This window comes from Callithrix jacchus, chromosome 9 (genome assembly GCF_049354715.1).
Source record: "Callithrix jacchus isolate 240 chromosome 9, calJac240_pri, whole genome shotgun sequence".
NCBI lineage: Eukaryota > Metazoa > Chordata > Mammalia > Primates > Cebidae > Callithrix > Callithrix jacchus.
In genome coordinates this window covers 110,551,903-110,565,488 of record NC_133510.1, presented here as the reverse complement: position 1 = coordinate 110,565,488, position 13,586 = coordinate 110,551,903, and the positions used below count along the sequence as shown (strand labels likewise).

Here is a 13,586-nt window from a genome sequence, read left to right as displayed (position 1 = left end):
GCGTGAGCTGACTCTCGGTCACCGGCAGTAAAGGACTCCTGATTCAATCTCAGAGTGTGGCTCTTTTCCTTACAACTCACTTGGTTACAACAGTTTGACCTCAGCAATGGTGACACCCAAGAAGAGCGATACCTGTCCCTCCGTACCCCCTACCCCCATCCCATAATGCTGCCACCATCCCCTAGCATCTGCCCATGCCCATCCTTGGTGGGGGCATGCCATGTGGAGATAACTTGACTTTCTCATCTCCTCATCCTCAAAAAGTGTCATCAAGACACACAGTGACAGCCAGAACTCCACGCTCTGCAGACGAGGGTTAGACAATAGGTGTTATGGCAGCAGCCCAGGCAGCACCACCTGTAGCTTCTCTGCTGATGGGAGAAAGATCCAAGGGCCTCATCAGAAGTGTATGCCGCATGGGGACCAGGGCTTGGTTGCCACCCCGCCAGCAACAGGAACATCTGTCTTTCATCTAGCATCTTCATTTCCCTCGGCTTTTTCGGCAGGGCCACATTTTCCAATCTCTTTACTGAGTGAAGTTCTCAGGCCTGAACTATTGGGATAAAGAGCTCATTCAAAGCACACAAATAATGCATGGCCTGGGAAAATCATTTCTTTTAATGACGGAGAAAGCACACCAGACAACAACAGAAGTCCCATTGGGAGTTGTCACTGTACAAATCAATGCCTGGAGGCCCTGAACTAGCATTAGACATTCACAGGGAGGTCAACTGGTTAAGAAAACATCCACGCAGCATCTCTGAGGATACAGAAGAGGGAGGAGGAAGGTGACAGCCACAACGCATGTGCCGTGTATCTGTAGCTTGAATTCTTCTTCAGGCAGTCCTTTCTTTCCTTCCATATTGGTTGGTAGTGGGCTGGGGGAGGTTTGCAAATGACATGTGGAAGAGAGGCCCCATGTATCAGCCTCGCAGAAGAGCCAATACTGTAGGCAGAGGTGGCCCGGATGCGCCACAGGCCACGCCCATGAAGCCATGTGACATCAGTCCTCTGAACAATGGTTCAGGGAGCTCGAACAACAGAACAGTGGCTCCTTCACAATCTGGGGTCTGGCGCAACTTCCTGAAGGCATGCTAGGAAATAGGTTTATCCACAAAAGTTGGTCATCCCCTAGGGTAAAAGTCATTCTCCTAGTTTTCACTGCATGTATCTAGGTTTCAAATTAAACAACGAGAAGAAAGGCCGCAACTGAAAAGTTATCTGGAATATTGTGGCACTTCATCAATCTCTTTTGCTTATAATATATGGCAGAGCCAACGAAACCCTGTTGATATAAACTTTCATTATAATAATCCTATACTGTACACTCTCAGAATATGGAAAGAATTCATCCTATCATACATGTTTCATCTTTAAAAATAATCTAACATAGTCATACTCTCTGGCTAGTAACAAACTATTAACATCTTCTGAGAATACAGAGAAAACTCTGGGATTAATAGTAGATTCTCTGACAGCGTGCTGCCCCCCCCCCCCGCAATTCAGCATCATCTATGAACACATTTCTGCAAAAGCATCCCCAAATCATCTGTAATTAGGAAAAGAAATGGATATGTTGGTTTCACCAAATGGACTTTTAGCTAGAAATGATGGAACATTTTTACCTTGGCAAAAATGAAGCACAAACGTAACATTTCACAGGTTCAGGCCCATGCAAATGCATGTTATGTGGGGGTGTTTTATTCTCACCCCGAAACCACGATTAGCATGCAGGTTGTTTTCAACTACTGAATTAGAGATACTTATTGGCAGTGCACCTCTTTTGTGTAATCATCATCACTAAGGCAAGATTATTTCAACTTGTACAGAGTATCAGCAGTATCTTATCAGATGCATGTGTACACAGTATGGACCTGTGACTTACTATTAAAAAAAAAAATCTCAAAACACAGATCCCTAAACACAATTTAGTTGAAAATGAACTGTTAAGCTTTTAGAAATATATTTTAAACTATAAGACTGCCCTGTTTTTGTTTTTAACGAACATTTTAAAAAGTTCCCACCCCTAAAAATTTGCCAAATTATTTCCTCACCAATTTGCTACCATGGTTGATGCTCACTGAAACAACTACCAAGGTCCTTAATGTGTAATACAATCGCTTCAGGGCCGGTATGGTTAAGTCCTCCAACTGCTAACCTGGAACCTGAGTGACCCGCAAAAGGCCTCAATCCATTCATTGGATGGCGGTCCCCGGCAGTGGGTATTCGATGGTGCTAGGGCTGCTTTCAACTGGGGTTAGCTTGGTTGTCTAGTTGCCTGTTAAGCTCTGGACCCAGCTGATCCAATCGGCAGACCAGTGGAAAGTCCTTTGTTTTTCAACAGGAACATGTGGGAGCAGCAGAGGCAGCTCCTTGGCCCAGCCAAAAACAGATGCCAGGTGGAATTGTCTGTGTCTGTGTAAAGCCAGCGTGGCAGGAGAACTGGAAAGTTCCCGGGAAGCATTCGCTGCACTGGGCATTTCATACCACGGAACCCTTGGAAGATGACAAGTGGATGGACTGAATTCTGATGGCCAACGTCCTCTGTAAGTCCTGGAGCACATCCTGGCCCGTCCCTTCACCATTTTTGTCATACAGCAGCTGCTTGAATGCTTCGTTTTCGATGAGGACCATCATGTTTTTGAGAAAGTAGCCTTCGCAATATGCTGAGAGCTCCGTGACTCCAAGAAACTGTGGAGAGTGGAGAGGAAGTGGGAGATGGTTATGATTCTGCAAAGCACCTTTCGGATTATGCCTTCAGATATAACGATGGCGTGCACCTGCTAAGGAAGACTGGCTGCAGAATGTCTCCGATTCCCCAACACACACCCATGGGGTGTGACTTTGCAGCTCATTCCATCCAAGGACTGGAGACCGTTCCTCTGCTCCTTGGCCTTGTGCCAATCAAATCACTTCTCTGGGCCTCAGTCTTCCAAGTTACAAAAGCAAGGGGGTGGACTACAGGGGTATCATGCTCTGCTGTGCCATTTAGGACAGGGATGCATGAGGTCATTCTGCAGCCTCCAAGAGGTTTATAAAGCTTGATGAAGTTTATCAGTGAGTGAGCTAGTTTTCCCACAAATGTCCATATGGATGCACAGAATCCTGGAGCTGGGACAGATCTTAGCAATCCTTTCATTCCTTTTTTTTTTTTTTTTTTTTTTTGAGACAGGGTCTCACTCCATTGCTTAGGCTGGAGTGCAGTGGCAGGATCTCGCCTCACTATGACCTCCACCTCCTGGGTTCAAGTGATTCGCCTGCCTCAGCCTCCTGAGATTACAGGTGTGCACCACCAACCCAGCTGATTTTTGTATTTTTAGTAGAGACTGAGTTTCACCATGTTGATCAGGCTGGTCTCGAACTCCTGACCTCAAGTGATCTGCCTGCCTGGGCCTTTCAATGTGCTGGGATTATAGGCCTGAACCACCACACCTAGATTAGTAATCTTTTCATTCTGTCAACATGAATCCTGCTCTTACAGAATACAAGGCTTCCTGGTACAGGTGGGGAAACTGAGGCTCAGAGTTGCCTATCTCTGATTCTGAGGACACAGTGAGCACCCCCCACCAGCACACCTGGCATTTGCTTTGTAGATGAGTGTCATTCAGCACAAGTTAGTGTAAGTGAAAAATAAAAGGATATATACCTACATTTGTAATACTAGATCATATTTATTGAATGATGACTGTATACCAGCCACCGGCCTATCACCATACAACTAATTACTAACAGAACTGGGATTGGAGCTCTCATTCCCTAGACCAGTGGTTGGCAAACTAGAGGCCTGCAGGCCAAATCTGGTGGTTTATAAAAACCACCTGTTTTTATAAAGTTTTATTAGAACACGGCCTTACCATTCATTTACATATTATTTGGCTGCTTTTTGCAAAATTGAGTAAGTACAAAGCCAACGGTGTGGTCTGGAAAGTTGAAAATGTTTATCTGGCCCTTTATAGAACATGTCTGCTGACCCTCGTCCTAGACTATTTTTTCAAGGGCAGAGACCATATCTACTAATTTTTTTTTTGTTTGAGACAGAGCCTCACTCTGTGGCTCAGAGTGAGGTGGTATGATCTCTATTTATGGCAGCCTTGACCTCCTGGGCTCAGGTGACCCTCCTGCCTCAGCTTTCTGAGTAGCTGGGACTAGAGGTACATGCCACCATGCTGAGTTATGTAGTTTTTTTTTTTATAGAGACAGTTTTTCACTATGTTACCCAGGCTGGTCTCAAACTCCTGGCCTCAAGTGATCCTCCCACCTTGGCCTCCCAAAGTGCTGGGATTATAGGCATGATCCATCGTGCCCTGCTCCTCTAATTTCTTATATTCTGATGAACAGAGCTCCTAGCAAATACTGGCTACTCAATAAACACTAGTGAATAAATCCTTTGGTTTCCAACCTGTGTTCTTCCCATGAGGATGCAGTGCTGAGCTTAATACAACAGCTGAGATTCAATGTGATGAACAAGCTTGTTCTTTTTCTCAAGTTAAGAGACACCCTGAAAGGGCCACCAGAAGCTCCAGGGCCTCTTTTCATGACTGAATAGCTTGAGACAGGTTTACCAGGAAAAAAGAGATGGCTGTATTTGTGGAATGAGTTTCTCCGCTGTATAAAATTCCACAGCTGCATTTGTGGAATGAGTTTCTCCGCTGTATAAAATTCCACAGCTGTCTCAAATGGTTAGATGTAGTACAGAGGTAATGAGGCTGAGGTCTCCTGCCATTTGGAACATGGCTCTTAGCATCTAAATGTCTGTATTTCCTGGAATTACAAACATAAGTGGAAGCAGTGCACAGAAAGGGCAGGGGGCAGCTGGCATTGCCCTGCCCTCCACGTGACTATCACAAAAGGCAGGTATTTCTCTTGGAAACAATCCAGGTATTGGCCTGGAAGGCTGAGGCTGAGCTGGGTGTGTGTGTGTGTGTGTGTGTGTGTGTGTGTGTAAGAGGCAGTTTTTCTGCCATATGTGGTCTGTGCCTCTATTCCCAGCCGAGACTCCATTGCATCAGGCTCCATTATTAAATCACAAGATCACAAGACATGCTACAGAAACTGCTTGCCAAAGAGCTTGAAAAAATTAAAATGGGATTGTGAAACAGAGGCCTTGAGGCCAAGGTGGGAGGCCACTGTGGATGTCAAATTCATTGGACAATTTGAGTGACCATGGTCAGGGAGGAGGGCAGAGGACCACAAGGTTAATCAGGCTCTCTGTCTTGGTACAGAGAAAGACAGAGAGAGAGAGAGAGAGAGAGAGAGAGAGAGAGAGAGAGAGCGCGTGAGCGAGCGTGCATGCAGGCGCTCTCTTCTGCAAAGTCATCAGTTTAAGATTGAAAAAAAGATGCCTGTGTCCTGAGAAACCAGATTTTGGTATAATCCTCATTGAACTAGAACACCAAGTGTGTGTGTGTTTATGTGTGTACAACGTAGACTCACTACACTTCTTGATTTACTGACAGCCAATCAGAAAATTTTCAGTATCAAGGATTATTGAAAATATTTCCAACATTTATTAAGCCAGACAATAAACACAGGGTTAAGAACCTGTGCTTTGGAGTGGGACAAACCTGAGCTGAAAAATCTCAGTGCCACACTTCTGGGAATATATCCCAGATAACCGAAAGCAGGAATTTCAGGCCAGGCATGGTGGCTCACATCTGAAATCTCAACGCTTTGGGAGGCCGAGGCTGGTGGATCACCTGAGGTCAGGAGTTCAAGACCAGCCTGGCCAACATGGTGAGTCTGTCTCTACTGAAAATACAGAAGTTAGCCAGGTGTGGTGGCATGTGCCTGTGGTCCCAGCTACTCGAGGCTGAGGCAGAAGAATCACTTGAACCTGGGAGGTGAAGGTTACAGTGAGCCGAGATCATGTCACTGCACTCCAGCCTACGTGACAGAACAAGACCCTGTCTCTCTCTCTCACACACACACACACACACACACACACACACACACACACACAAAGAGGCAGGGATTTGAACAGTTATTTATATACCCATGTTCATGGCAACGTTATTCACAATAACCAAAAAGTGGAGGCAACCAAAGTGTCTACTGATAGATGAGAGAATAAACAAAATACAGCCTGTGCATACAATAGAATATCATTCAGCCTTAAAGAGGAAATTCTGATGCGTGCTACAATATGGATGAACCTTGAGGACATTATGGCAAGTGAAATAAGTCAGCCACAAAGAGACAAATACTATATGATTCCACCTACATGACATCCCTTGAGTAGTCAAATTCATAGAGACAGGAAGTAGAATGGTGAATAGCAGGGCCTGGAGGAGGGGAGGAATGAGGATTTAGTGTTTAAAGGGTAAAGTTTCAGTTTAGAAAGGTGAAAAAATTCTCTGGATGGATGGTAGTGTTGGTTGCAACACAATTTGAATGTACTTAATGCCACTGAACTGTACATTTGAAAACAGTTAAAGTGGCAAATTCTATGTCACGTACATTTTACCATAATAAAAAAAAATCTCATCCCTAGCTGCGTGATCTTAAGCGAGTTACTTCACCTCTCTGTGCTTCAGTCTCCTTATGATGATGTGGGACTAGTCATAGCATTTACCTAAAAGGGTTGTCCTGTAGATTAAAAAAGACAGTGCAACAAGGTTGTTGGCACAGGTGCCTGCACATTAAAAGGGCTCACTGAATGCTCTCTTAAGACAAGTAAGCAGCATGTCACATGCAGTCTGATTTTTCACAAGCAATAGCAGCGTCATTCAGGTGCAGTGCCACTGTCCAGAGCTGTGTGTGATACAGAATCATGTGTACTGGGTTCCAGTTATACAAAAGAGGAAATTTTTAAACTATTAAAATAAAATAAAAATAAACCAACTCCTCATTTTGGCAGGGCATGGTGGCTCACACCTGTAATCCCAGCACTTTGGGAGGCTGAGATGGGTCAATCACCTGAGGTCAGGAGTCCCAGATCAGCTTGGCCAACATGGTGAAAAACCGTCCCTACTAAAAATACAAAAAAATTAGCCGGGTGTGGTGGTGGGCGCCTGTTAATCCCAGCTACTCAGGAGGCTGAGACAGGAGAATCGCTTGAACCAGGGAGGCAGAGGTTGCAGTGAGCCTAGACTGCACCATTGCACTTAAGCCTGGGCAACAAGAGTGAAACTCCACCTCAAAAAAGAAAAAGAAAAAAAAAAAAAACGAACTCCTCATCTTAACTGGTTTTACTGTTTCTTCCTGAAACTGTTAATCCCTGCTGTGCTCAGCACGTGGAACAAGGTGCAATGGTGCCTGGACAAAGTGTTTTACTTCTCCCGGGCCCAGTCTTCCCACTGATGAAATGAATTGGATGAAATCAGAGGTTCCTGAAAACTGGAGTGAAGACTGATCTGAGGGCTGATGTCACTCTAGCAGCTTGTTAAAAATACAGACTTCTGGGCTCTCTGAGGGGATACTGCTGAGGTCGGTGGGGACGGGAACTACACCGGCATTCAGAACGCTCCCCCAGGTGATTCTAATTAGTAGCCAGGTGTTGGGTCCACCTAATAAGCAGACAGCAAAGACTTCAGCAGTGCTTACAGCCTATTCTCAACCTTGGCCACATCTGAGGATCACCTGGGAAGCTTTGAAAGATATCTTTTCCCAGGTTCCACTCCTGGAGGCTGATTTAATTAGCCTGTGATAGGTTCCGGGCATAGGGAGTTTAAGTGAGTCCCCAGGGGATTCTAACATGCAGCAGACACGAGAACAATTCTGGAAGGGTGTTCTGACTTCTGAGCATGCGTTAGAATCAGCTGGAGGGCATGCAAGGCCACAGGTGGTTGGGTCCCCACTCAAGTTTCTGATTCAGTAGATCTGAAGTATGGTCTGAAAATGTACCTTTCTGACAAGTTCCCTGACCTGCTGGATTGGAGACCCACTGTTCTAGAACCTTAGAAACTGTGGCTTAGACCAGCAGCAGAGACATTACCTAGGAGCTTGTTAGAAAAGCCAAACAGGGCCCATCCCAGCCTGTGGAATCCGAGTCTGCGACGTGAGTCATATGTACATGAGAGTTTGAGAAGCACTGTTTGAGAACTCTGCCTTTTTTTTTTTTTTTGAGACGGAGTTTCGCTCTTGTTACCCAGGCTGGAGTGCAATGGCACGATCTCGGCTCACTGCAACCTCCACCTCCTGGGTTCAGGCAATTCTCCTGCCTTAGCTTCCTCAGTAGCTGGGATTACAGGCACGCACCACTGTGCCCAGCTAATTTTTGTATTTTTAGTAGAGACAGGGTTTCACCTTGTTGACCAGGATGGTCTCGATCTCTTGACCTTGTGATCCACCTGCCTCAGCCTCCCAAAGTGCTGGGATTACAAGCGTGAGCCACTGCGCCCAGCCCAAGAACTCTGCCTTTGAAATTTCTGTGGTCCTACCTTCCTAGTTCTGTAGGGGAGGTGGAAGGCATCCTTTCTAGAGCAGGAAGCAGACTTTGAGGCCAGTGGCTTAGCACTGAGAGAACTGGCCCAGCACTTGGTCTCTGCCCTGCCTCTGTGTTTGCCAAGGAAAAGCCTCCCCAGCGTCAGCGCTCCTGTGCACACACACTAGAATAAGATTGATTACCTTGGCATGGTTGTAAATATCCACACAGTTGTCGGTATTGATGCTTTTCGCGCAGATAATCTCACAGTGTCGCTGCAAAGCCTCCAGCTGGAAAAACTTCGCAGCAGACAAAAGCTAGAAACCACAGAAAGAGTCTGTTAGAGGCTGGGAGATGGCTGGGAAAGAGGTAACGGTAAAGAACTGCAGTGGTGAGACAGTCTTCATCCTCATCTTCCATAGCAGCATCACAGGTAGAGGGAGGGAAATCATGCATAAAGGTGACACTACAGGAAGAGGACAAAGATAGACTCCATCGTCGGTGAAGATGGGGGAGGGGAGGGCCAAGCGTACCCAATTCACACCCAATACAGCAGGACATCAAACCAATTGTTATGTCCAGAATAAGGGTGAAAATCAGGGTGTTACTAGAAAGATGGAAATCAAGGTGGCTCACTCCCTCTGTTGTCTGGGTCTCCACTCAGGTGTTACCTCCTCAGGGGAGCCTCCCTCTATCCCGTCTGTCCTCCATGCCCTGCCTCACTCCTCACAGTCACAGCACCCCAGATGTGACATCGTATCTGCCTCCCTCGCTAGAGCCCAGGAGGGCAGGGATCTTTGTTGGTTTTCATCACTGCTGTACCCTGATCCCAAAAACAGTGCCGCCTGGGAGATGCTCCACAGATGTTTGTTGATGGAACCACCGGCTTCCAGCTTCCGGCTTCTGGCTTCCGGGAGGGGAAGGAAAAGCAATGAGCAATAGTTGCAACGACTGCTTTTGGGGACGGGGACGGGGACTGGAGGGAGGGCAGGGTGGGCCCAGGCAGCTGCTTTGTATTCAAAGCTCTTCTATAAGAATGAAGTGATTTAAATGTACGTTTTTAACATTTTTAGTTAAAATTATTTTTATTTTTGTTAAGGCTAGACAAATGTAACAGTGAGAGTGGAGAAGGAACAAAGAAATCTGTAACTGGTTGTGATCAATTAGTTGAAACAGGAGGGTGCAGTGGCTCATGCCTGCAATCCCAACACTTTGGGAGGCTGAGGTCATGAGTTTGAGATCAGTCTGGCCAACATGGTGAAACACCATCTTTACTAAAAATACAAAAAACTGGCCAGGTGTGGTGGTGGGCACCTGTAATCCCAGCCACTCAGGAGGCTGAGAATTGTTTGAACTAGGGAGGCAGAGGTTGCAGTGAGCAGAGATTGCACCACTGCATTCCAGGCTGGGGGACAGAGTGAGACTTCGTCTCAAAAAAGAAAAGTGTAAACACCACTGCACTTTTGTTTACAAAAGAGCCCACATCCTTGAGACTAAAATGGTCAGAGAAGTAGTCCAGGGAGACAAGAGAGTAGCTGTGTCTGTGTGTGTCTGTAGGCGGAGATAGAGTGACTACGGACGGTTTCACAGACGGTTTCACAGAGTAAGAAAAGGATAAATGGGCCATACAGTGAATACATAGTCCTAATGGCAATCACTATGTGCCAGGCACTGTTCTAAGCACCTGAACAATTTTTTAAGATAATCTAAAACACCCAATGAGGTAGATAGTTATCCTGATTTTATGGGCGAAGAAACAGGATGAGAGATTAAATAACTTGTCCACAGTCACACAGCTCAGAAGCAGCAGAGCCTGGATTTAGACGAGTCTGGCCCAGCACCCATGTATTAACCACTATGTGGGGTCTCCTCTTCAACAGTTGATTGTGTCCTGACATCTCTCATCAGCCAGGCACCCTGGATGTCAGACAACTGACCACAATCCTGGCTCTTTTGCTGAGGATTAATTGGGGATGATTTTTGGCTTCTGTTTCAAAGCTTCCAGTTTCGATTAGGAAAATGAACAAGATTTCCACTTCTGGCAAAGGACAGGGGGAAATCTTGGCTTTGGACAAAATGGGGGCAGAAACAGGGCTCCTGGACAGACAGGGCTAGAACCGGTCGAATTACAAGAGTTAGATGGGGGGAGGGGAGAGTGAAGGAAACAGGCGTGGGCTGTGTGACTGTGCGATGCTCAGTCTGAGGAAAGCCGGGCAGAGACTGTAATCTGCTCTCAGCTTCTGAGTCTTGGAAGAATGATGGACAGTGTTGTGATTTGAGGGGTGTTTTTAGGGGATCTAATTCTTTTATAAATAACAAGGGAGAAGACATCATCTAGGATATTTCCTGATGATGTCACCATCAGAGCCTCAGCTGTGCCCAGAGCTAGAGCTAGCCTGAGACTTTTCAAATTCCTTCCCTTCCCTGCCCCCCTGCCAGCAATGCCAGTTAAAATTGGGTTTCACTCAGCGGCTACTGAAAGCAGTTGGGCAAGCAAGCACGCTAGCACCCCAGCCTGCCAGGGAAGGGCTCTGATGAGAAGCCCCTCCTGTCTGGGAGGACGAAGGCATCAGGAAGGAACAAGAGCCCCAAGCCTTCATCCAAATGAAAACCCAACACAGGTCCTTCCTGACACTGCCACGCATGCTGGCGACCCGAGTTTACAGAGGTGCCACCCAACGGGACCTGTGACAGCCAACACCACAAGGAACTCCTTACCTCCATGATCTCATTGTTTTTAATGAGCAGTGACTCTGGGCCGCCGTAGTAGAGATATTGCATAACCAGCTGGAAGGAAACACACAGAGAAGAGTGTTAACGGCAAAGATGCATCATCTTAAAGCCATTCGGTGGATGTCCCTAACTCAGGCTAGTTCCTGAGACCTCTAGGACATCCATTACAAAACGCTGCCCATTTCCAAGTCGCCAGTGACCAAGAGCTCACTACTTCAAGGAGAGAAGATTGCCCATTTTGAACAGTTTCATCCAACAGATAGTTTGTTCTGATACCATGTTGAAACTTGGCTCCAGATGGCTTCCCACCCCCAGTTCCATGCCCCCCAAGACCAAACTAAACAGCCCTAAGCCGCTGCTCCTCATGACGGCTTTTCCATCTCTGCATGATAATCATGGGGTCCTCTCCCACCTCCCACCCCAGTCATGCTGCCTGGAACTGCCACACACGTGGCGTGGCTTAAAGAACCTGCACCAGAGGGTCATTCCTCTGCCAACATGGCCCAGTTTGACTCAAAGCCTGCTGAAGTCCCAGAGGGTGACTCTGGGATGCCACAGGGCCACCTGCTCATTATTACAATGCGATGTGCTCCAGGATGAAGCCAGGAGGGATCTGGGTTCTGATCACTGATGACATAAATGGTCCAGGCCAGGCTGTTCTTTATTCACGTGACTTGTGATGCCCAAACGGCAGGCCAAGTTTCCAGAGCTTTGCAAACTGGTATCCCTTGAATGGAATGGGGCCCAGAGATGTATCTGACTTTGCTATCTTACCTACAACAACTGGGTGTTAATTTTTCAGGTGGTGTGTACAGTCTGCAGTTTGTCCCAGTCTCCTCTACTTCCTATTGTCTTTTTTTTCCAAAGATGGAATCTCACTCTGTCACCCAGGCTGGAGTGCAGTGGCACAATCACAGCTCACTGCAACCTCCGCCTCCTGGGTTCAAGTGATTCTCCTGTCTCAGCCCCCCGAGTAACTGGGATTACAGGCGCACACTGCCATGCCCAGCTAGTGTTTTGTATTTTAGTAGAGGCAGGGTTTCACTGTGTTGTCCAGGCTGGTCTCAAACTACTGACCTCAGGCAATCTGCCGGCCTTGGCTTCCCAAAGTGCTAGGACGAGAGGCATGAGCCGCTCCGGGCCCCTATTGTCTTCTACCTGCATACTCGACAAAACCTCTCTGGCTCTAGGGCAGCTGTGTGGGCCAAATCTACAGACTGGTTATCTCCCTTTTTTGGGTACTTGTAACATGAGCCTGGAATGGGCTGTCCTTGATGGTCCCTTCATGCTGAGAGTCTGTGACCACTATGGGACACTGACGAAGTGCAATGAGCCTGCAGTCGGGCTGCCTCCATTTCTGATCTGGCTCTGCCACTTAAAAGCTAGAGGACCTGAGTTAAGTTAGGCTCCGTGTGTCTCGGTTTCACATGTGTGGAGTGAGGATAATGTCACCTACCTCATGGAATTGTGACGAAGACTAAATGAGTCACTGCATAGAACAGGCCTAGCAGGGACCTGGCGCACAGCAAGCCCTCTGCAAATGTCAGCTCTTTAATTTTCTCTGAGGCTGAAAAATCTTTTCCCATGATTCTGCTACATGCTGCCTCGTTCTCACCCAGGCCTTCTTAAAGCCTTTGCAACTGGTCTCAAACTGCTTTTTGCATGTGTGTTTGTTTTTAAAATGCTGTTTACAGCTTTATTGAAATTCTTATTTATCATTATTATTTTAGAAAGGGTCTCATTCTGTCACTCAGGCTGGAGTGCAGAGGTGTGGTCACAGCTCCCTGTAACCTCAAACTCCTGGGCTCAAGCAATCCCTTTACCTCAGCCTCCCAATCACTAGGACTACAGGCACACACCCTGTGCCTGGCTAATATTTTATTTATTTTTAATGTGAGACAGGGTCTCACTCTGTCACCCATGAAGTGCAGTGGTGCGATCACAGATCACTACAAACTGCCTCCCAGGCTCAAGCGATCCTTCCACCTCAGCCTCCTGAATAGCTGTGACTACAGGTGCGCGGTACCGTACCTGCTTAATATTTGTATTTTTTGTAGGGACAGGTTTTGACTATGTTTCCCAGGCTGGTCTTGAACTCTTGAGCTCAAGCGATCATCCTACCTCGGCCTTCAAAGCACTGGGATGACAGGTGTGAGCCCTCATGCCTGGCCAAAAGCTGCCTTTTATGCTCCAACCACTTGCCTGCATCAGAACCTTCTGCCCTGTCTTCCAGCCCCGTGCTTTTGCCCACACTGTTCCCTCTGCTAGGACCCCCTCCCCTTTTTCTATCCACTGCGCTCTGCCTGCTCCTTCTGCACCTAGTAAGTGGTCGTCTGCCCTGGGGTGCCTCCTCAGCTCTCCACCCTGCCCCAGGTCACCTCAGGCAATCCCTCCTCATCCGCAACTGCAGTGTTGATTCTCACTAGAGTCAGGGCACAAGCATGTCCTGCCCATGGCTGTGTCCCAGGGCCTGGCGCCCAGCGATCAAACA

The 13,586-nt window shown here is 47.1% G+C and overlaps 1 protein-coding gene across 6 annotated transcripts in view; it reads right to left on the bottom strand.

The window, feature by feature from the left end:
• Positions 1 to 598: 598 nt before the first annotated feature.
• The window catches only part of ABTB3 (ankyrin repeat and BTB domain containing 3), a 349,042-nt gene continuing 336,054 nt past the window's right edge, over positions 599 to 13,586 (bottom strand). For all 6 annotated transcript variants that reach the window (XM_002752947.5, XM_017976347.4, XM_035257465.3 and 3 more), the window contains 3 exons: positions 11,081 to 11,149; positions 8,566 to 8,679; positions 599 to 2,691 (listed from right to left, as the gene is read on the bottom strand). In XM_002752947.5, the coding sequence (XP_002752993.2) occupies positions 2,482 to 2,691; positions 8,566 to 8,679; positions 11,081 to 11,149 (393 nt within the window). In that variant the 3' untranslated portion in view covers positions 599 to 2,481. The remainder of the gene's footprint in view (positions 2,692 to 8,565; positions 8,680 to 11,080; positions 11,150 to 13,586) is intronic.